Source organism: Oncorhynchus keta, chromosome 1 (assembly GCF_023373465.1).
Source record: "Oncorhynchus keta strain PuntledgeMale-10-30-2019 chromosome 1, Oket_V2, whole genome shotgun sequence".
NCBI lineage: Eukaryota > Metazoa > Chordata > Actinopteri > Salmoniformes > Salmonidae > Oncorhynchus > Oncorhynchus keta.
The window spans coordinates 76,061,311-76,082,686 of NC_068421.1; the positions used below are offsets into that span (position 1 = coordinate 76,061,311).

Genomic DNA, 21,376 nt, shown 5'->3' on the forward strand with positions numbered 1-21,376 from the left:
GCTGCCATAAAGTGGACCCCACATCTCGCTGCCATAAAGTGGACCCCTCACCTCGCTGCCATAAAGTGGACCCCACACCTCGCTGCCATAAAGTGGACCCCACACCTCGCTGCCATAAAGTGGACCCCACACCTCGCTGCCATAAAGTGGACCCCACATCTCGCTGCCATAAAGTGGACCCCACACCTCGCTGCCATAAAGTGGACCCCACACCTCGCTGCCATAAAGTGGACCCCACACCTCGCTGCCATAAAGTGGACCCCACACCTCGCTGCCATAAAGTGGACCCCACACCTCGCTGCCATAAAGTGGACCCCACACCTCGCTGCCATAAAGTGGACCCCACACCTCGCTGCCATAAAGTGGACCCCACACCTCGCTGCCATAAAGTGGACCCCACACCTCGCTGCCATAAAGTGGACCCCACATCTCGCTGCCATAAAGTGGACCCCACACCTCGCTGCCATAAAGTGGACCCCACACCTCGCTGCCATAAAGTGGACCCCACACCTCGCTGCCATAAAGTGGACCCCACACCTCGCTGCCATAAAGTGGACCCCACACCTCGCTGCCATAAAGTGGACCCCACACCTCGCTGCCATAAAGTGGACCCCACACCTCGCTGCCATAAAGTGGACCCCACACCTCACTGCCATAAAGTGGACCCCACACCTCGCTGCCATAAAGTGGACCCCACACCTCGCTGCCATAAAGTGGACCCCACACCTCGCTGCCATAAAGTGGACCCCACACCTCGCTGCCATAAAGTGGACCCCACACCTCACTGCCATAAAGTGGACCCCACACCTCGCTGCCATAAAGTGGACCCCACACCTCACTGCCATAAAGTGGACCCCACACCTCACTGCCATAAAGTGGACCCCACACCTCGCTGCCATAAAGTGGACCCCACACCTCGCTGCCATAAAGTGGACCCCACACCTCGCTGCCATAAAGTGGACCCCACACCTCGCTGCCATAAAGTGGACCCCACACCTCGCTGCCATAAAGTGGACCTCACACCTCGCTGCCATAAAGTGGACCCCACACCTCGCTGCCATAAAGTGGACCCCACACCTCGCTGCCATAAAGTGGACCCCACACCTCGCTGCCATAAAGTGGACCCCACACCTCGCTGCCATAAAGTGGACCCTACACCTCGCTGCCATAAAGTGGACCTCACACCTCGCTGCCATAAAGTGGACCCCACACCTCGCTGCCATAAAGTGGACCCCACACCTCGCTGCCATAAAGTGGACCCCACACCTCGCTGCCATAAAGTGGACCCCACACCTCGCTGCCATAAAGTGGACCCCACACCTCGCTGCCATAAAGTGGACCCTACACCTCGCTGCCATAAAGTGGACCTCACACCTCGCTGCCATAAAGTGGACCCCACACCTCGCTGCCATAAAGTGGACCTCACACCTCGCTGCCATAAAGTGCAATTGGTTCAATGACATATTCAATTAGTTTTAGCCAAATTTTAATAGGCATTTCAACTTGAATGTGCTTTTTAATGCCATAGAATGCCCTGCGTGCTTTCTCTCTCAGTTCATTCACTGCCTCATTAAGGTGTCCAGTTGAACTTATTTTTTAAATCTAAGTCATTTTAGTGTGTGCAGTACTCTATATATTTTGTACCAATTGAGAACTTTGGTCTAATTCCCTGAGATCTGGATCTTCTCTGGAAAATCATTATTTTAGTCATTTTGGGGTTTACTGCCAGGGCCCAGGTCTGGCAGTACTGCTCTAGCAGGTCCAGGCTCTGCTGTAGGCCTTTGTGCTGTGGGGTTTACTGCCAGGGCCCAGGTCTGGCAGTACTGCTCTAGCAGGTCCAGGCTCTGCTGTAGGCCATGTGCTGTGGGTGACAGCAGGCATAGGTCATCTGTGAAGAGTAGGCATTTAACTTCTGAATTGTGGAGACTAACACCAGGGGCTGAGGATTTTTCTAGAATAGTGGCCAATTCGTTGATGGAAATATTGAAGAGTGCAGGGCTCAGATTGCAACCCTGACGAAGGCCCCGCCCCTGGTTAAAGAATTATGTTATTGTCTTGCCAATTTTAATGCTGCACGTATTGCCAGTATACATTGATTTAATTGTCATATGTTTTACCTCCTACACCACTTTCAATAACTTTTGTAGAACAGTCCTGTATGCCAAATAGAATCACATGCTTTTTGGAAGTCGATAAAGCAAGCGTATATTTTAGTATTATTTTGGTGGACATGTTTATCTATCTTTTGGTTTAAATCCAATTTGGCTTTTACTCAAGACATTGTGCTTTTAAGGAAGTTTAGAACTCTTACATGTATACTACTACAGAAAATCTTCCCCAGGTTACTGTTCACACAAATGCCTCTGTAATTGTTAGGGTCAAATTTGTATCCGTTTTTTAAAGATTGGGGTTATGAGTCCTTGATTCCAGATGCCAGGGAAATAACCTACACTCAGGATCAAATTAAAGAGTTTTAATATAGCCAATTGAAATTTTGCACTAGTGAGTTTGAGCATCTCATTTAGGATACCATCAGGTCCACATGCTTTTTTAAATTTGAGAGCCTGAAGTTTCTTATAGAGCTGCTGGTCAGTAATGGGGGAGTCCAATTGATTTTTATTGTCCTTTATAGCTTTTTCTAATCCATTCAACTTCTCATGAATTTGTCGTTGTTCTGTGTTTGTGTCCATTTGGACGGCGTTGTAGAGTGTTTTAAAATGGGTTGTCCATATGTCACCATTTTGTATCGCTAATTCCGCTTGTTTAGATTTATTTATTTTTTTCCAATTTTGCCAGACGTTGTTTGTGTTTATGGACTCCTCAATTAGTGTCAGCTGCTTGCTGTTGTACTGTGCCTTTTTGGTTCTGAGTGTTATGTTTATAGAGTTTTAAAGTATCACAGTAATGAAGGCGTAATTCACCATTATTTGGGTCTCTGTGCTTTTGGTTGGATAGTGTTCTAAGTTTTTTCCTTATAATTTTACAATCTGCATCAAACCAGTTGTCATCTGTGATCTTTTTTTGTTTAGTTTTTTATCAATTTCAATTGTGATTCTTTTTCCATTTGCCTGAATATATAGTTGATGCTAGATTGATGCCTTCTTTACTGTGAGTGGATGTGGTATCCAGAAAGTTATCTGAGACTGTTTGGATAGTTTGGCTACAGGTTGCTTTCTGCTATTCTTCTGTGCTGTTTTGGGCCCATCTGTATCAATTTCTGATGTTGTACAGCTCACTGGGCTGTGAATGTCTGGTTGTTTCCATGTCTGTTCTTTTGGGGAACAACGTAATTTGGCTGTGATCAGACAGAGGTGTTAGTGGCTTGACAGTGAATGAGCTGAGAGAGAAAGGATCAATGTCTGTGATCATATAGTCTACTGTACTGTGGCCAAGAGGTGAGCAATAGGTGAATCTCCCCAAAGAGTCCCTTCGTAACCTACCATTGACAAAGTACAGACCCAGGCTTCTACAGAGCTGCAACAGATCCCTTCCGTTTTTGTTGACAGTGCTGTCACTGTTGTTTCTATGGGGAGATGAAGACAGTTAATAAAGCTGTCCCCTCGTGTGCTCCTTAGATCAGGGCGGTAGGGTAGCCTAGCGGTTAGAGCATTGGACTAGTAACCGAAAGGTTGCAAGTTCAAATCCCCAAGCTGACAAGCTACAAAATCTGTCGTTCCAAAACCCACTGTTCCTAGGCCGTCATTGAAAATAAGAATTTGTTCTTAACTGATTTGCCTAGTAAAATAAAGGTAAAAAGGTAGTGCTCATTTGTGTCCCAACAGATGAGCACATTTTCTTGGAAATGGAAATCTCTATTCTCTCTCTCTTGCTCTCTCTCTCTCCATTCTCTCTCTCTCTGTTCTCTCTCTCTCTCTCTCTCCGTTCTCCCTCTCTCTCTCTCTTGCTCTCTCTCTCTCTGTTCTCTCTCTCTCTCTCTCTCTCTCCGTTCTCTCTCTCTCTCTGTGCTCTCTCTCTCTCTCTATGCTCTCTCTCTTTCTCCATTCTCTCTCTCTCGCTCCGTTCTCTCTCTTTCTCTCTCTCATCGTTCTCTCTCTCTCTGTTCTCTCTTTCTCTCACTCCATTCTCTCTCTCATCGTTCTCTTTCTCTCTCTCCATTCTCTCTCTCTCTCATCGTTCTCGCTCTCTCTCCGTTCTCTCTCTCTCTCTCTGTTCTCTCTCTCTCTCTCTGTGCTCTCTCTCTCTCTATGCTCTCTCTCTTTCTCCATTCTCTCTCTCTCGCTCCGTTCTCTCTCTTTCTCTCTCTCATCGTTCTCTCTCTCTCTGTTCTCTCTTTCTCTCACTCCATTCTCTCTCTCATCGTTCTCTTTCTCTCTCTCCATTCTCTCTCTCTCTCATCGTTCTCTCTCTCTCTCCGTTCTCTCTCTCTACCACATATCCCTTTTCACCTTGATGAAGTTGTTTGCAGAGAGAGAGTGGGTACAAGGGGTATGGCTTGGCTTGATTCTGGCATCACATAATAATGTTAAATTGATCAATTTGCAAGTCTTAATTCAATTAAAGTCACTGCGCTTGTTGTCACTTTGTGTTCTGGCTGACAGGTTGGGGAAGTTTTACTCTATAAAAGAATGGAGCTAGCTATAAATACGCCTCTCTCTCCTTCAGCAGATGGCTGGCTGATGTAAGGCTCCATCAGACACAGTGTTAGATTAGAGCTGAGGCAGTGCTATATAGAACTCTATATAGGACAGGGCCAAGGCAGAGCTATAGAGAACTCTGTATAGGACAGGGCCAAGGCAGAGCTATAGAGAACTCTGTATAGGACAGGGCCAAGGCAGAGCTATAGAGAACTCTGTATAGGACAGGGCCAAGGCAGAGCTATATAGAACTCTGTATAGGACAGGGCCAAGGCAGAGCTATATAGAACTCTGTATAGGACAGGGCCAAGGCAGTGCTATATAGAACTCTGTATAGGTCAGGACCAAGGCAGAGCTATATAGAACTCTGTATAGGTCAGGGCCAAGGCAGAGCTATAGAGAACTCTGTATAGGACAGGGCCAAGGCAGAGCTATAGAGAACTCTGTATAGGACAGGGCCAAGGCAGAGCTATAGAGAACTCTGTATAGGACAGGGCCAAGGCAGAGCTATAGAGAACTCTGTATAGGACAGGGCCAAGGCAGAGCTATAGAGAACTCTGTATAGGACAGGGCCAAGGCAGAGCTATAGAGAACTCTGTATAGGACAGGGCCAAGACAGAGCTATATAGAACTCTGTATAGGACAGGGCCAAGGCAGAGCTATAGAGAACTCTGTATAGGACAGGGCCAAGGCAGAGCTATAGAGAACTCTGTATAGGACAGGGCCAAGGCAGAGCTATATAGAACTCTGTATAGGACAGGGCCAAGGCAGAGCTACAGAGAACTCTGTATAGGACAGGGCCAAGGCAGAGCTATATAGAACTCTGTATAGGTCAGGGCCAAGGCAGAGCTATATAGAACTCTGTATAGGATAGGGTCAAAGCAGAGCTATATAGAACTCTGTATAGGACAGGGCCAAGGCAGAGCTATATAGAACTCTGTATAGGACAGGGCCAAGGCAGAGCTATAGAGAACTCTGTATAGGACAGGGCCAAGGCAGAGCTATAGAGAACTCTGTATAGGACAGGGCCAAGGCAGAGCTATAGAGAACTCTGTATAGGACAGGGCCAAGGCAGAGCTATATAGAACTCTCTATAGGACAGGGCCAAGGCAGAGCTATAGAGAACTCTGTATAGGACAGGGCCAAGGCAGAGCTATATAGAACTCTGTATAGGACAGGGCCAAGGCAGAGCTATAGAGAACTCTGTATAGGACAGGGCCAAGGCAGAGCTATAGAGAACTCTGTATAGGACAGGGCCAAGGCAGAGCTATATAGAACTCTGTATAGGACAGGGCCAAGGCAGAGCTATAGAGAACTCTGTATAGGACAGGGTCAAGGCAGAGCTATAGAGAACTCTGTATAGGACAGGGCCAAGGCAGAGCTATAGAGAACTCTGTATAGGACAGGGCCAAGGCAGAGCTATATAGAACTCTGTATAGGACAGGGCCAAGGCAGAGCTATAGAGAACTCTGTATAGGACAGGGCCAAGGCAGAGCTATAGAGAACTCTGTATAGGACAGGGCCAAGGCAGAGCTATATAGAACTCTGTATAGGACAGGGCCAAGGCAGAGCTACAGAGAACTCTGTATAGGACAGGGCCAAGGCAGAGCTATATAGAACTCTGTATAGGACAGGGCCAAGGCAGAGCTATAGAGAACTCTGTATAGGACAGGGCCAAGGCAGAGCTATATAGAACTCTGTATAGGTCAGGGCCAAGGCAGAGCTATATAGAACTCTGTATAGGATAGGGTCAAGGCAGAGCTATATAGAACTCTGTATAGGACAGGGCCAAGGCAGAGCTATATAGAACTCTGTATAGGACAGGGCCAAGGCAGAGCTATAGAGAACTCTGTATAGGACAGGGCCAAGGCAGAGCTATATAGAACTCTGTATAGGACAGGGCCAAGGCAGAGCTATATAGAACTCTGTATAGGACAGGGCCAAGGCAGAGCTATATAGAACTCTGTATAGGACAGGGCCAAGGCAGAGCTATATAGAACTCTGTATAGGACAGGGCCAAGGCAGAGCTATAGAGAACTCTGTATAGGACAGGGCCAAGGCAGAGCTATAGAGAACTCTGTATAGGACAGGGCCAAGGCAGAGCTATATAGAACTCTGTATAGGACAGGGCCAAGGCAGAGCTATAGAGAACTCTGTATAGGACAGGGCCAAGGCAGAGCTATAGAGAACTCTGTATAGGACAGGGCCAAGGCAGAGCTATATAGAACTCTGTATAGGACAGGGCCAAGGCAGAGCTATAGAGAACTCTGTATAGGACAGGGCCAAGGCAGAGCTATATAGAACTCTGTATAGGACAGGGCCAAGGCAGAGCTATAGAGAACTCTGTATAGGACAGGGCCAAGGCAGAGCTATAGAGAACTCTGTATAGGACAGGGCCAAGGCAGAGCTATATAGAACTCTGTATAGGACAGGGCCAAGGCAGAGCTATAGAGAACTCTGTATAGGACAGGGTCAAGGCAGAGCTATAGAGAACTCTGTATAGGACAGGGCCAAGGCAGAGCTATAGAGAACTCTGTATAGGACAGGGCCAAGGCAGAGCTATATAGAACTCTGTATAGGACAGGGCCAAGGCAGAGCTATAGAGAACTCTGTATAGGACAGGGCCAAGGCAGAGCTATAGCGAACTCTGTATAGGACAGGGCCAAGGCAGAGCTATATAGAACTCTGTATAGGACAGGGCCAAGGCAGAGCTACAGAGAACTCTGTATAGGACAGGGCCAAGGCAGAGCTATATAGAACTCTGTATAGGACAGGGCCAAGGCAGAGCTATAGAGAACTCTGTATAGGACAGGGCCAAGGCAGAGCTATATAGAACTCTGTATAGGTCAGGGCCAAGGCAGAGCTATATAGAACTCTGTATAGGATAGGGTCAAGGCAGAGCTATATAGAACTCTGTATAGGACAGGGCCAAGGCAGAGCTATATAGAACTCTGTATAGGTCAGGGCCAAGGCAGAGCTATATAGAACTCTGTATAGGATAGGGTCAAGGCAGAGCTATATAGAACTCTGTATAGGACAGGGCCAAGGCAGAGCTATATAGAACTCTGTATAGGACAGGGCCAAGGCAGAGCTATAGAGAACTCTGTATAGGACAGGGCCAAGGCAGAGCTATAGAGAACTCTGTATAGGACAGGGCCAAGGCAGAGCTATAGAGAACTCTGTATAGGACAGGGCCAAGGCAGAGCTATATAGAACTCTGTATAGGACAGGGCCAAGGCAGAGCTATAGAGAACTCTGTATAGGACAGGGCCAAGGCAGAGCTATATAGAACTCTGTATAGGACAGGGCCAAGGCAGAGCTATAGAGAACTCTGTATAGGACAGGGCCAAGGCAGAGCTATAGAGAACTCTGTATAGGACAGGGCCAAGGCAGAGCTATAGAGAACTCTGTATAGGACAGGGCCAAGGCAGAGCTATAGAGAACTCTGTATAGGACAGGGCCAAGGCAGAGCTATATAGAACTCTGTATAGGACAGGGCCAAGGCAGAGCTATAGAGAACTCTGTATAGGACAGGGCCAAGGCAGAGCTATAGAGAACTCTGTATAGGTCAGGGCCAAGGCAGAGCTATATAGAACTCTGTATAGGACAGGGCCAAGGCAGAGCTATAGAGAACTCTGATAGGGTCAAGGCAGAGCTATATAGAACTCTGTATAGGACAGGGCCAAGGCAGAGCAGAGCTCTGTATAGGACAGGGCCAGAGAGCTCTCTGTATAGGACAGGGCCAAGGCAGAGCTGTATAGGATATAGAACTCTGTATAGGACAGGGCCAAGGCAGAGCTATAGAGAACTCTGTATAGGACAGGGCCAAGGCAGAGCTATAGAGAACTCTGTATAGGACAGGGCCAAGGCAGAGCTATAGAACTCTCTATAGGACAGGGCCAAGGCAGAGCTATATAGAACTCTCTATAGGACAGGGCCAAGGCAGAGCTATATAGAACTCTGTATAGGACAGGGCCAAGGCAGAGCTATATAGAACTCTGTATAGGACAGGGCCAAGGCAGAGCTATAGAGAACTCTGTATAGGACAGGGCCAAGGCAGAGCTATAGAGAACTCTGTATAGGACAGGGCCAAGGCAGAGCTATATAGAACTCTGTATAGGACAGGGCCAAGGCAGAGCTATAGAGAACTCTGTATAGGACAGGGCCAAGGCAGAGCTATAGAGAACTCTGTATAGGACAGGGCCAAGGCAGAGCTATAGAGAACTCTGTATAGGACAGGGCCAAGGCAGAGCTATAGAGAACTCTGTATAGGACAGGGCCAAGGCAGAGCTATAGAGAACTCTGTATAGGACAGGGCCAAGGCAGAGCTATATAGAACTCTGTATAGGTCAGGGCCAAGGCAGAGCTATAGAGAACTCTGTATAGGACAGGGCCAAGGCAGAGCTATATAGAACTCTGTATAGGTCAGGGCCAAGGCAGAGCTATATAGAACTCTGTATAGGATAGGGTCAAGGCAGAGCTATATAGAACTCTGTATAGGACAGGGCCAAGGCAGAGCTATATAGAACGCTGTATAGGACAGGGCCAATGCAGAGCTATAGAGAACTCTGTATAGGACAGGGCCAAGGCAGAGCTATATAGAACTCTGTATAGGACAGGGCCAAGGCAGAGCTATAGAGAACTCTGTATAGGTCAGGGCCAAGGCAGAGCTATAGAGAACTCTCAATAGGACAGGGCCAAGGCAGAGCTATAGAGAACTCTGTATAGGACAGGGCCAAGGCAGAGCTATATATAACTCTGTATAGGTCAGGGCCAAGGCAGAGCTATATAGAACTCTGTATAGGACAGGGCCAAGGCAGAGCTATAGAGAACTCTGTATAGGTCAGGACCAAGGCAGTGCTATATAGAACTCTGTATAGGACAGGGCCAAGGCAGAGCTATATAGAACTCTGTATAGGTCAGGACCAAGGCAGTGCTATATAGAACTCTGTATAGGACAGGGCCAAGGCAGAGCTATAGAGAACTCTGTATAGGTCAGGGCCAATGCAGAGCTATATAGAACTCTGTATAGGACAGGGCCAAGGCAGAGCTATAGAGAACTCTCAATAGGACAGGGCCAAGGCAGAGCTATAGAGAACTCTGTATAGGACAGGGCCAAGGCAGAGCTATAGAGAACTCTGTATAGGTCAGGACCAAGGCAGTGCTATATAGAACTCTGTATAGGACAGGGCCAAGGCAGAGCTATATAGAACTCTGTATAGGTCAGGACCAAGGCAGTGCTATATAGAACTCTGTATAGGACAGGGCCAAGGCAGAGCTATATAGAACTCTGTATAGGACAGGGCCAAGGCAGAGCTATAGAGAACTCTGTATAGGACAGGGCCAAGGCAGAGCTATATAGAACTCTGTATAGGACAGGGCCAAGGCAGAGCTATAGAGAACTCTGTATAGGACAGGGCCAAGGCAGAGCTATAGAGAACTCTGTATAGGACAGGGCCAAGGCAGAGCTATAGAGAACTCTGTATAGGACAGGGCCAAGGCAGAGCTATATAGAACTCTGTATAGGACAGGGCCAAGGCAGAGCTATAGAGAACTCTGTATAGGACAGGGCCAAGGCAGAGCTATAGAGAACTCTGTATAGGACAGGGCCAAGGCAGAGCTATATAGAACTCTGTATAGGACAGGGCCAAGGCAGAGCTACAGAGAACTCTGTATAGGACAGGGCCAAGGCAGAGCTATAGAGAACTCTGTATAGGACAGGGCCAAGGCAGAGCTATAGAGAACTCTGTATAGGACAGGGCCAAGGCAGAGCTATATAGAACTCTGTATAGGTCAGGGCCAAGGCAGAGCTATATAGAACTCTGTATAGGATAGGGTCAAGGCAGAGCTATATAGAACTCTGTATAGGACAGGGCCAAGGCAGAGCTATATAGAACTCTGTATAGGACAGGGCCAAGGCAGAGCTATATAGAACTCTGTATAGGACAGGGCCAAGGCAGAGCTATAGAGAACTCTGTATAGGACAGGGCCAAGGCAGAGCTATAGAGAACTCTGTATAGGACAGGGCCAAGGCAGAGCTATATAGAACTCTCTATAGGACAGGGCCAAGGCAGAGCTATATAGAACTCTCTATAGGACAGGGCCAAGGCAGAGCTATATAGAACTCTGTATAGGACAGGGCCAAGGCAGAGCTATATAGAACTCTGTATAGGACAGGGCCAAGGCAGAGCTATAGAGAACTCTGTATAGGACAGGGCCAAGGCAGAGCTATAGAGAACTCTGTATAGGACAGGGCCAAGGCAGAGCTATATAGAACTCTGTATAGGACAGGGCCAAGGCAGAGCTATAGAGAACTCTGTATAGGACAGGGCCAAGGCAGAGCTATAGAGAACTCTGTATAGGACAGGGCCAAGGCAGAGCTATAGAGAACTCTGTATAGGACAGGGCCAAGGCAGAGCTATAGAGAACTCTGTATAGGACAGGGCCAAGGCAGAGCTATAGAGAACTCTGTATAGGTCAGGGCCAAGGCAGAGCTATAGAGAACTCTGTATAGGACAGGGCCAAGGCAGAGCTATATAGAACTCTGTATAGGTCAGGGCCAAGGCAGAGCTATATAGAACTCTGTATAGGACAGGGTCAAGGCAGAGCTATATAGAACTCTGTATAGGACAGGGCCAAGGCAGAGCTATATAGAACGCTGTATAGGACAGGGCCAAGGCAGAGCTATAGAGAACTCTGTATAGGACAGGGCCAAGGCAGAGCTATATAGAACTCTGTATAGGACAGGGCCAAGGCAGAGCTATAGAGAACTCTGTATAGGTCAGGGCCAAGGCAGAGCTATAGAGAACTCTCAATAGGACAGGGCCAAGGCAGAGCTATAGAGAACTCTGTATAGGACAGGGCCAAGGCAGAGCTATATATAACTCTGTATAGGTCAGGGCCAAGGCAGAGCTATATAGAACTCTGTATAGGACAGGGCCAAGGCAGAGCTATAGAGAACTCTGTATAGGTCAGGACCAAGGCAGTGCTATATAGAACTCTGTATAGGACAGGGCCAAGGCAGAGCTATATAGAACTCTGTATAGGTCAGGACCAAGGCAGTGCTATATAGAACTCTGTATAGGACAGGGCCAAGGCAGAGCTATAGAGAACTCTGTATAGGTCAGGGCCAAGGCAGAGCTATATAGAACTCTGTATAGGACATGGCCAAGGCAGAGCTATAGAGAACTCTCAATAGGACAGGGCCAAGGCAGAGCTATAGAGAACTCTGTATAGGACAGGGCCAAGGCAGAGCTATAGAGAACTCTGTATAGGTCAGGACCAAGGCAGTGCTATATAGAACTCTGTATAGGACAGGGCCAAGGCAGAGCTATATAGAACTCTGTATAGGTCAGGACCAAGGCAGTGCTATATAGAACTCTGTATAGGACAGGGCCAAGGCAGAGCTATAGAGAACTCTGTATAGGACAGGGCCAAGGCAGAGCTATAGAGAACTCTGTATAGGTCAGGACCAAGGCAGTGCTATATAGAACTCTGTATAGGACAGGGCCAAGGCAGAGCTATATAGAACTCTGTATAGGTCAGGACCAAGGCAGTGCTATATAGAACTCTGTATAGGACAGGGCCAAGGCAGAGCTATAGAGAACTCTGTATAGGTCAGGGCCAAGGCAGAGCTATATAGAACTCTGTATAGGACATGGCCAAGGCAGAGCTATAGAGAACTCTCAATAGGACAGGGCCAAGGCAGAGCTATAGAGAACTCTGTATAGGACAGGGCCAAGGCAGAGCTATATAGAACTCTGTATAGGTCAGGGCCAAGGCAGAGCTATATAGAACTCTGTATAGGACAGGGCCAAGGCAGAGCTATAGAGAACTCTGTATAGGTCAGGACCAAGGCAGTGCTATATAGAACTCTGTATAGGACAGGGCCAAGGCAGAGCTATATAGAACTCTGTATAGGTCAGGACCAAGGCAGTGCTATATAGAACTCTGTATAGGACAGGGCCAAGGCAGAGCTATATAGAACTCTGTATAGGACAGGGCCAAGGCAGAGCTATAGAGAACTCTGTATAGGTCAGGGCCAATGCAGAGCTATATAGAACTCTGTATAGGACAGGGCCAAGGCAGAGCTATAGAGAACTCTGTATAGGACAGGGCCAAGGCAGAGCTATATAGAACTCTGTATAGGACAGGGCCAAGGCAGAGCTATAGAGAACTCTGTATAGGTCAGGGCCAAGGCAGAGCTATAGAGAACTCTCAATAGGACAGGGCCAAGGCAGAGCTATAGAGAACTCTGTATAGGACAGGGCCAAGGCAGAGCTATATATAACTCTGTATAGGTCAGGGCCAAGGCAGAGCTATATAGAACTCTGTATAGGACAGGGCCAAGGCAGAGCTATAGAGAACTCTGTATAGGTCAGGACCAAGGCAGTGCTATATAGAACTCTGTATAGGACAGGGCCAAGGCAGAGCTATATAGAACTCTGTATAGGTCAGGACCAAGGCAGTGCTATATAGAACTCTGTATAGGACAGGGCCAAGGCAGAGCTATAGAGAACTCTGTATAGGTCAGGACCAAGGCAGTGCTATATAGAACTCTGTATAGGACAGGGCCAAGGCAGAGCTATATAGAACTCTGTATAGGTCAGGACCAAGGCAGTGCTATATAGAACTCTGTATAGGACAGGGCCAAGGCAGAGCTATATAGAACTCTGTATAGGACAGGGCCAAGGCAGAGCTATATAGAACTCTGTATAGGACAGGGCCAAGGCAGAGCTATATAGAACTCTGTATAGGACAGGGCCAAGGCAGAGCTATAGAGAACTCTGTATAGGACAGGGCCAAGGCAGAGCTATAGAGAACTCTGTATAGGACAGGGCCAAGGCAGAGCTATATAGAACGCTGTATAGGACAGGGCCAAGGCAGAGCTATAGAGAACTCTGTATAGGACAGGGCCAAGGCAGAGCTATATAGAACTCTGTATAGGACAGGGCCAAGGCAGAGCTATAGAGAACTCTGTATAGGTCAGGGCCAAGGCAGAGCTATAGAGAACTCTCAATAGGACAGGGCCAAGGCAGAGCTATAGAGAACTCTGTATAGGACAGGGCCAAGGCAGAGCTATATATAACTCTGTATAGGTCAGGGCCAAGGCAGAGCTATATAGAACTCTGTATAGGACAGGGCCAAGGCAGAGCTATAGAGAACTCTGTATAGGTCAGGACCAAGGCAGTGCTATATAGAACTCTGTATAGGACAGGGCCAAGGCAGAGCTATATAGAACTCTGTATAGGTCAGGACCAAGGCAGTGCTATATAGAACTCTGTATAGGACAGGGCCAAGGCAGAGCTATAGAGAACTCTGTATAGGTCAGGGCCAAGGCAGAGCTATAGAGAACTCTGTATAGGACAGGGCCAAGGCAGAGCTATAGAGAACTCTCAATAGGACAGGGCCAAGGCAGAGCTATAGAGAACTCTGTATAGGACAGGGCCAAGGCAGAGCTATATAGAACTCTGTATAGGTCAGGGCCAAGGCAGAGCTATATAGAACTCTGTATAGGACAGGGCCAAGGCAGAGCTATAGAGAACTCTGTATAGGTCAGGACCAAGGCAGTGCTATATAGAACTCTGTATAGGACAGGGCCAAGGCAGAGCTATATAGAACTCTGTATAGGTCAGGACCAAGGCAGTGCTATATAGAACTCTGTATAGGACAGGGCCAAGGCAGAGCTATATAGAACTCTGTATAGGACAGGGCCAAGGCAGAGCTATATAGAACGCTGTATAGGACAGGGCCAAGGCAGAGCTATAGAGAACTCTGTATAGGACAGGGCCAAGGCAGAGCTATATAGAACTCTGTATAGGACAGGGCCAAGGCAGAGCTATAGAGAACTCTGTATAGGTCAGGGCCAAGGCAGAGCTATAGAGAACTCTCAATAGGACAGGGCCAAGGCAGAGCTATAGAGAACTCTGTATAGGACAGGGCCAAGGCAGAGCTATATATAACTCTGTATAGGTCAGGGCCAAGGCAGAGCTATATAGAACGCTGTATAGGACAGGGCCAAGGCAGAGCTATAGAGAACTCTGTATAGGTCAGGACCAAGGCAGTGCTATATAGAACTCTGTATAGGACAGGGCCAAGGCAGAGCTATATAGAACTCTGTATAGGTCAGGACCAAGGCAGTGCTATATAGAACTCTGTATAGGACAGGGCCAAGGCAGAGCTATAGAGAACTCTGTATAGGTCAGGGCCAAGGCAGAGCTATATAGAACTCTGTATAGGACAGGGCCAAGGCAGAGCTATAGAGAACTCTCAATAGGACAGGGCCAAGGCAGAGATATAGAGAACTCTGTATAGGACAGGGCCAAGGCAGAGCTATATAGAACTCTGTATAGGTCAGGGCCAAGGCAGAGCTATATAGAACTCTGTATAGGACAGGGCCAAGGCAGAGCTATAGAGAACTCTGTATAGGTCAGGACCAAGGCAGTGCTATATAGAACTCTGTATAGGTCAGGACCAAGGCAGAGCTATATAGAACTCTGTATAGGTCAGGACCAAGGCAGTGCTATATAGAACTCTGTATAGGACAGGGCCAAGGCAGAGCTATATAGAACTCTGTATAGGACAGGGCCAAGGCAGAGCTATATAGAACTCTGTATAGGACAGGGCCAAGGCAGAGCTATATAGAACTCTGTATAGGACAGGGCCAAGGCAGAGCTATAGAGAACTCTGTATAGGACAGGGCCAAGGCAGAGCTATACGACACCTGCCTCTGATTGAGAACCATACCAGGCCAAACGCAAAACACAACATAGAAAAACTAACATAGACAAATCGCCCCAACTCACGCCCTGACCAACCTAAAACAAAGACATAACAAGAACTAAGGTCAGAACGTGACAAGAACTCTGTACACACATAGCCTGGTTCCTCTCTAGGTTTCTTCCTAGGTTTTGGTCTTTCTAGGGAGTTTTTCCTAGCCACCGTGCTTCTACACCTGCATTGCTTGCTGTTTGGGGTTTTAGGCTGGGTTTCTGTACAGCACTTTGAGATATCAGCTGATGTACGAAGGGCTATATAAATAAAATTTGATTGATATAGGACAGGACTAAGTCAGCATAATGTTGACCGAACACCATGTTGTCAGATGCCTGGCTGATGTTAGCCTCTGTCAGCCACTGACATCGGCCACTGGGTTAGACTAGGGCTAAGACATGAGGCATAACAGCTATAGAGATATCAGCGTTTCTAAAGTATTGGAACAGGCTTGAGACTACACCGGTCTATAGGTTCATCAAGGTCAAAAGGCTCTGCATTAATATAGTGTGTATATCTGAGAGAAGGTCATTTAGTGTTCAGACTCATCAAAACTATAGAGCGCCTTCCTACTAAACGGTGGTTCCTGTGTGGTGTCCTCCTCACTCTGTTGGTTCTCCCTTCCCTCCTGCAGCAGAAGACGTTTGCGGCCAGCCCGTACTCAGACCCCATCACGGTGAAGCTCCACAGCGGTATGCCCCTCCATGCTGAGGACCCAGAGATGCTGTGGGTCATGGGCCCTGTCCTGGCTGTTGTACTCATCATCATCATCGTCATCGCCATCCTGCTCTTCAAGAGGTAACTACGCTGCCACGCCAACTTTCTACTTATAGGTGACAATTGTGAGCACTAAAAAGTTAGGTAGCACCATCGTATTTGAAGAACAATTAGCAACGGTCATCAAAATGGTTAAATAAAAAATAAATACAAATAATATATGCAACAGTTGGACAGTGGATGAAGATACTCCAAACATTATACAGCTACGGACAAATATGAATGTTCAGGGATTTCGGTGGAAATTCAGGTATTCAATTTATTGTCAAATGTTTTATCTTTTATCCTTAGAATGCACTCATATATACATTGTCTAATGATATCAGATATAAAAAAATATATATTTTGTGTTCAAATAAAGAACATTATACATTTATATGAGTGTTTTCCAGATTACACCTACCTATACATACTTTACATTGTTTGTGAGATCAGACATAATATCACTATAATCCGAGTGTTCATTTTTGGAATTTGCTTTAATTTCAGCGCATCTTTTTTTTTTTTTACAGTTCAACTGTACTAAATTATGGTTTCCACAAAAGATGTACACCAATCAAAATAAATGTACCTTCTCTTTCAAATTAAATCTAATTTTATTTGTTACAATACAACAGGTGTAGGTAGACCTTACAGTGAAATGCTTACTTAACCAACAATGCAGTTTTAAGAAAATACAAAAAAAAGAGTAAGAGATAAGAATAACAAATAATTAAAGAGCAGCAGTAAATAATAATAGCGGGGCTATACAGACTATGTCTAGGTGGCTGGAGTCTTTGACAATTTTTAGGGACTTCCTCTGGCACCGCCTGGTATAGAGGTCCTGGATGGCAGGATGCTTGGCCCCAGTGATGTACTGGACCGTATGCACTACCCTCTGTAGTGCCTTGTGGTCGGAGGATGAGCAGTTGCCTTACCAGGCAGTGATGCAACCCGTCAGGATGCTCTTGATGGTGCAGTTGTAAAACCTTTTGAGGATCTGAGGACCCATGTCAAATCTTTTCAGTCTCCTAGGGGGAATAGGTTTTGTCGTGCCCTTTTCACAAATGTCTTGGTGTATTTGGACCATGTTAATTTGTTGGTGATGTGGACACCAAGGAACTTGAAGCTCTCAACCTGCTCCACTACAGCCCCGTCGATGAGAATGGGGGTGTGCTCGGCACTCCTTTTCCTGTAGTTCACAATCATCTCCCTTGTCTTGATCACGTTGAGGGAGATGTTTTTGTCCTGGCACCACACAGTCAGGTCTCTGACCTCCTCCCTATAGGCTGTTTCATCATTGTCGGTCGTCAGGACTACCACTGTTGTGTCAGCAAAATTAATGATGGTGTTGGAGTTGTGCCTGGCCATGCAGTCATGCGTTAACAGGGAGTACAGGAGGGGACTGAGCATGCACCCCTGAGGGGCCCCCATGCTGAGGATCAGCGTGGCGGATGTGTTGTTACCTACCCTTACCATCTGGGGGCGGCCCGTCAGGAAGTCCAGGATCCAGTTGCAGAGGGAGGTGTTTAGTCCCAGGGTCCTTAGCTTAGTGATGAGCTTTGAGGGCACTATGATGTTGAATACTGAAATGTAATCAATGAACAGCATTCTCACATAGGTGTTCCTTTTGTCCAGGTGTGAAAGGTCAGTGTGGAGTGTAGTAGAGATTGCATTATCTGTGGATCTGTTGGTGCGGTATGCAAATTGGAGTGGGCCTAGGGTTTCTGGGATAATGGTGTTGATGTGAGCCATGACCAGCCTTTCAAAGCATTTCATGACTACAGACATGATTGCTATGGATCGGTAGTCATTTAGGCAGGTTACCTTAGTGTTCTTCGGCACAGGGTCTATGGTGGTCTTCTTGAAACATGTTGATATTACAGACTCGGACAGGGAGAGGTTGAAAATGTCAGTGAAGACACTTGCTAGTTGTTCAGCGTGTGCTCGGAGTACATCGGCTGCGGAGAGCGTGATCATCGTGTCGAGACGATGCGTTAAATCCCTGATGAAGCTTTAGCGTTCTTTTCGATGCAACGGAAAGACAACCTATTCCATTGATCCCATTTCATCCATTAAATGGCTGTGTTTAACAGGTCATTACTAACATTTCCACAGTCGTAATGTCAACGGGAAAAAACTACAGGCACAAGCAAGAGTATGAAAGAGTCGCAGGAGTAAAATAAAAACAATCCAGAAAGATTTAGGTGACAAGTGGATTTCGCACCCCTCAAACACAGGAAGTAGATGGCTGGAAAAGACAGATCCTCAGGTGGGCGGGGCACCCCACAAACACAGGAAGTAGATGGCTGGAAAAGACAGATCCTCAGGTGGGCGGGGCACCCCTCAAACACAGGAAGTAGATGGCTGGAAAAGACAGATCCTCAGGTGGGCGGGGCACCCCTCAAACACAGGAAGTAGATGGCTGGAAAAGACAGATCCTCAGGTGGGCGGGGCACCCCACAAACACAGGAAGTAGATGGCTGGAAAAGACAGATCCTCAGGTGGGCGGGGCACCCCTCAAACACAGGAAGTAGATGGCTGGAAAAGACAGATCCTCAGGTGGGCGGGGCACCCCTCAAACACAGAAAGTAGATGGCTGGAAAAGACAGATCCTCAGGTGGGCGGGGCACCCCTCAAACACAGAAAGTAGATGGCTGGAAAAGACAGATCCTCAGGTGGGCGGGGCACCCCTCAAACACAGGAAGTAGATGGCTGGAAAAGACAGATCCTCAGGTGGGCGGGGCACCCCTCAAACACAGAAAGTAGATGGCTGGAAAAGACAGATCCTCAAGTGGGCGGGGCACCCCTCAAACACAGAAAGTAGATGGCTGGAAAAGACAGATCCTCAGGTGGGCGGGGCACCCCACAAACACAGGAAGTAGATGACTGGAAAAGACAGATCCTCAGGTGGGCGGGGCACCCCACAAACACAGGAAGTAGATGGCTGGAAAAGACAGATCCTCAGGTGGGCGGGGCACCCCACAAACACAGGAAGTAGATGGCTGGAAAAGACAGATCCTCAGGTGGCCGGGGCACCCCACAAACACAGAAAGTAGATGACTGGAAAAGACAGATCCTCAGGTGGGCGGGGCACCCCACAAACACAGGAAGTAGATGACTGAAAAAGACAGATCCTCAGGTGGGCGGGGCACCCCTCAAACACAGGAAGTAGATGGCTGAAAAAGACAGATCCTCAGGTGGGCGGGGCACACGTCAAACACAGGAAGTAGATGGCTGGAAAAGACAGATCCTCAGGTGGGCGGGGCACCCCTCAAACACAGGAAGTAGATGGCTGGAAAAGACAGATCCTCAGGTGGGCGGGGCATGCTCATTGCTAGAACAATTGCTGCAATGAATGTGCAACAGGGCACTCTGGTGTTTGTGGATAGATTTTCAGCTGTACATGGCTGCTTGTGTTCTCAGGAAAGTGACATTATTGCTAAGGATAGTTAGGACATGACTGAAAACAATGTTTTTTCATCATTTTGACAGCCAAATGTTTCAAGCAATAATATGTTATCTCAGAGGTTTGTTATTCAGTGTTTATCTAAAATCTGACTCCTTGAATTATCATCTTAAAGCAGTCCCCGGAGGTTTTATTTTCCCTCTTTAGCTTTAACTTACAACCATAAAACAAGTTGTATTTAAGATTGATTATAAATGACATCTGTTCGTTGGAGTTCAGTGGTTCCTCAATTAAGACAGACAGGCATTCATCTAGCCTGGGCCTGAAGGCTCTGTGAGGACTTTCTCCTTGGAGTGGGCACATGGGAGGCTGCTCAGTCAAGTAGCCTGCAGCCCTGCTGTCTCACGCAGGTTAACAGTTGGCCCAGCCGTGTTTTCTCTGCTCTGTTTGAGTGGGGCTGTCCTTAGGCCAGACATCTGGAGCTTCTGACTGAGCAAGCTTTAGAGAGAGAGGGAAGAGGAGGATCCATATGGTCCCTTCCGCTGATGATGACATCTCAGCTAGCTACAACACTGTTGGGGACATGTTGGGATGGGTTGGGCCTCCTCTCTCTGTCGCTGCCGATCTGTTCAACTCTTTCGTCACCATCCTCTCTTACTGGGTGTTCAGTCTTTCATTCTAAAACCAGAGAGAGACTCTTCAGTCTCTGGGGTAGCTCTCCTTACTTCTCAGAAGGCTTCGCCTTACTTCTCCTTCGTCTGGTGATCAGAAGGAGCCAGAGCTCAACTTGCTCGTACACACCAACCCAGGAAAGTAAAGTAGTGAGCTGAACTCAGCTGAACAAGTAATTCAATTTTATTTAAAAAAAATTCAGGTCTAAGTCCTTTTGGCTTTGAGGGCAGTTGTCAGTGAGAGCACAGAGCACTGCAGAGAGCGTTAGCTGCTCTCTCTGTGTGGATAAGCCCAGCCAGGGCTGGCTTCAATGGAAGGAGGGTGGATGATTTCTTCACAGCAAATGAGAATAAATCTTTTGAAGTGGCCCGATTTAGCATGCCTATTTGACTGCATAGGCCTATAGCTCTCTGAAGTCCATACCAGGAGCCATTGCAACTTTGTATGACTTGGAAGTAATTTAGCTAAAAATGGATTATCCTCAAACTTAAATGAATGTAACCTCAACAAAATGTAAAATACAGTTGAAGAGGCCGATCGAAAGACATGTCAACATTTGCAAAAGTGGTGAAACAGAGGTTATGTATATAGGGATGAAACAGGCTACTGGGCACACACTGGTTGAATCAATGTTGTTTCCACATCATTTCAAAAACATTACGTGGAATAGATGTTGAATTGACGTCTGTTACCAGTAGGAGAAATTATGTATATGAGAACACCATCCTCATCTTTCCACACAATGTATTAGGATGAAAGTTCATACCAGGACATTAGTTGCAAGATGCAGCCTACTGTATTTCCACTCAGCTAGTACAATATTTACATCAAGTAACCTAAAGGAGCATAGTGCACCATCATTAAACCTGTCCAACACCACATAACATAATATCCTACCAGCCTTTTCTCATAGCATATGCATTTTAAGAGAAAGGGTTGTAAAGAAAAATATTTTATTAAAAAAACTTGTTGAAGATTATGATAGTGGCAGGGATTGGGATTGAGATCTGGGCCCCTAGAGGAAAAACTCATTTTCTAAATGTCAGCGTCGACATCTGAATAAAAGTGCAGGGCTGAGAGGGTGGAGGAGGGAGGGAAAGGGGGGGAGGGATAAGGGGGTGAAGTATAAATCTGGTTCCCTATCCACTGCTTCTATGCTTCATCCCTGCTG

At 47.1% G+C, this 21,376-nt stretch overlaps 1 protein-coding gene across 15 annotated transcripts in view; it reads left to right on the forward strand.

Moving 5' to 3' along the window:
- The window catches only part of ptprfa (protein tyrosine phosphatase receptor type Fa), a 346,903-nt gene that overhangs the window by 279,086 nt on the left and 46,441 nt on the right, over positions 1-21,376 (forward strand). For all 15 annotated transcript variants that reach the window (XM_052461048.1, XM_052461037.1, XM_052461059.1 and 12 more), the window contains one exon: positions 16,003-16,166. In XM_052461048.1, the coding sequence (XP_052317008.1) occupies positions 16,003-16,166 (164 nt within the window). The remainder of the gene's footprint in view (positions 1-16,002; positions 16,167-21,376) is intronic.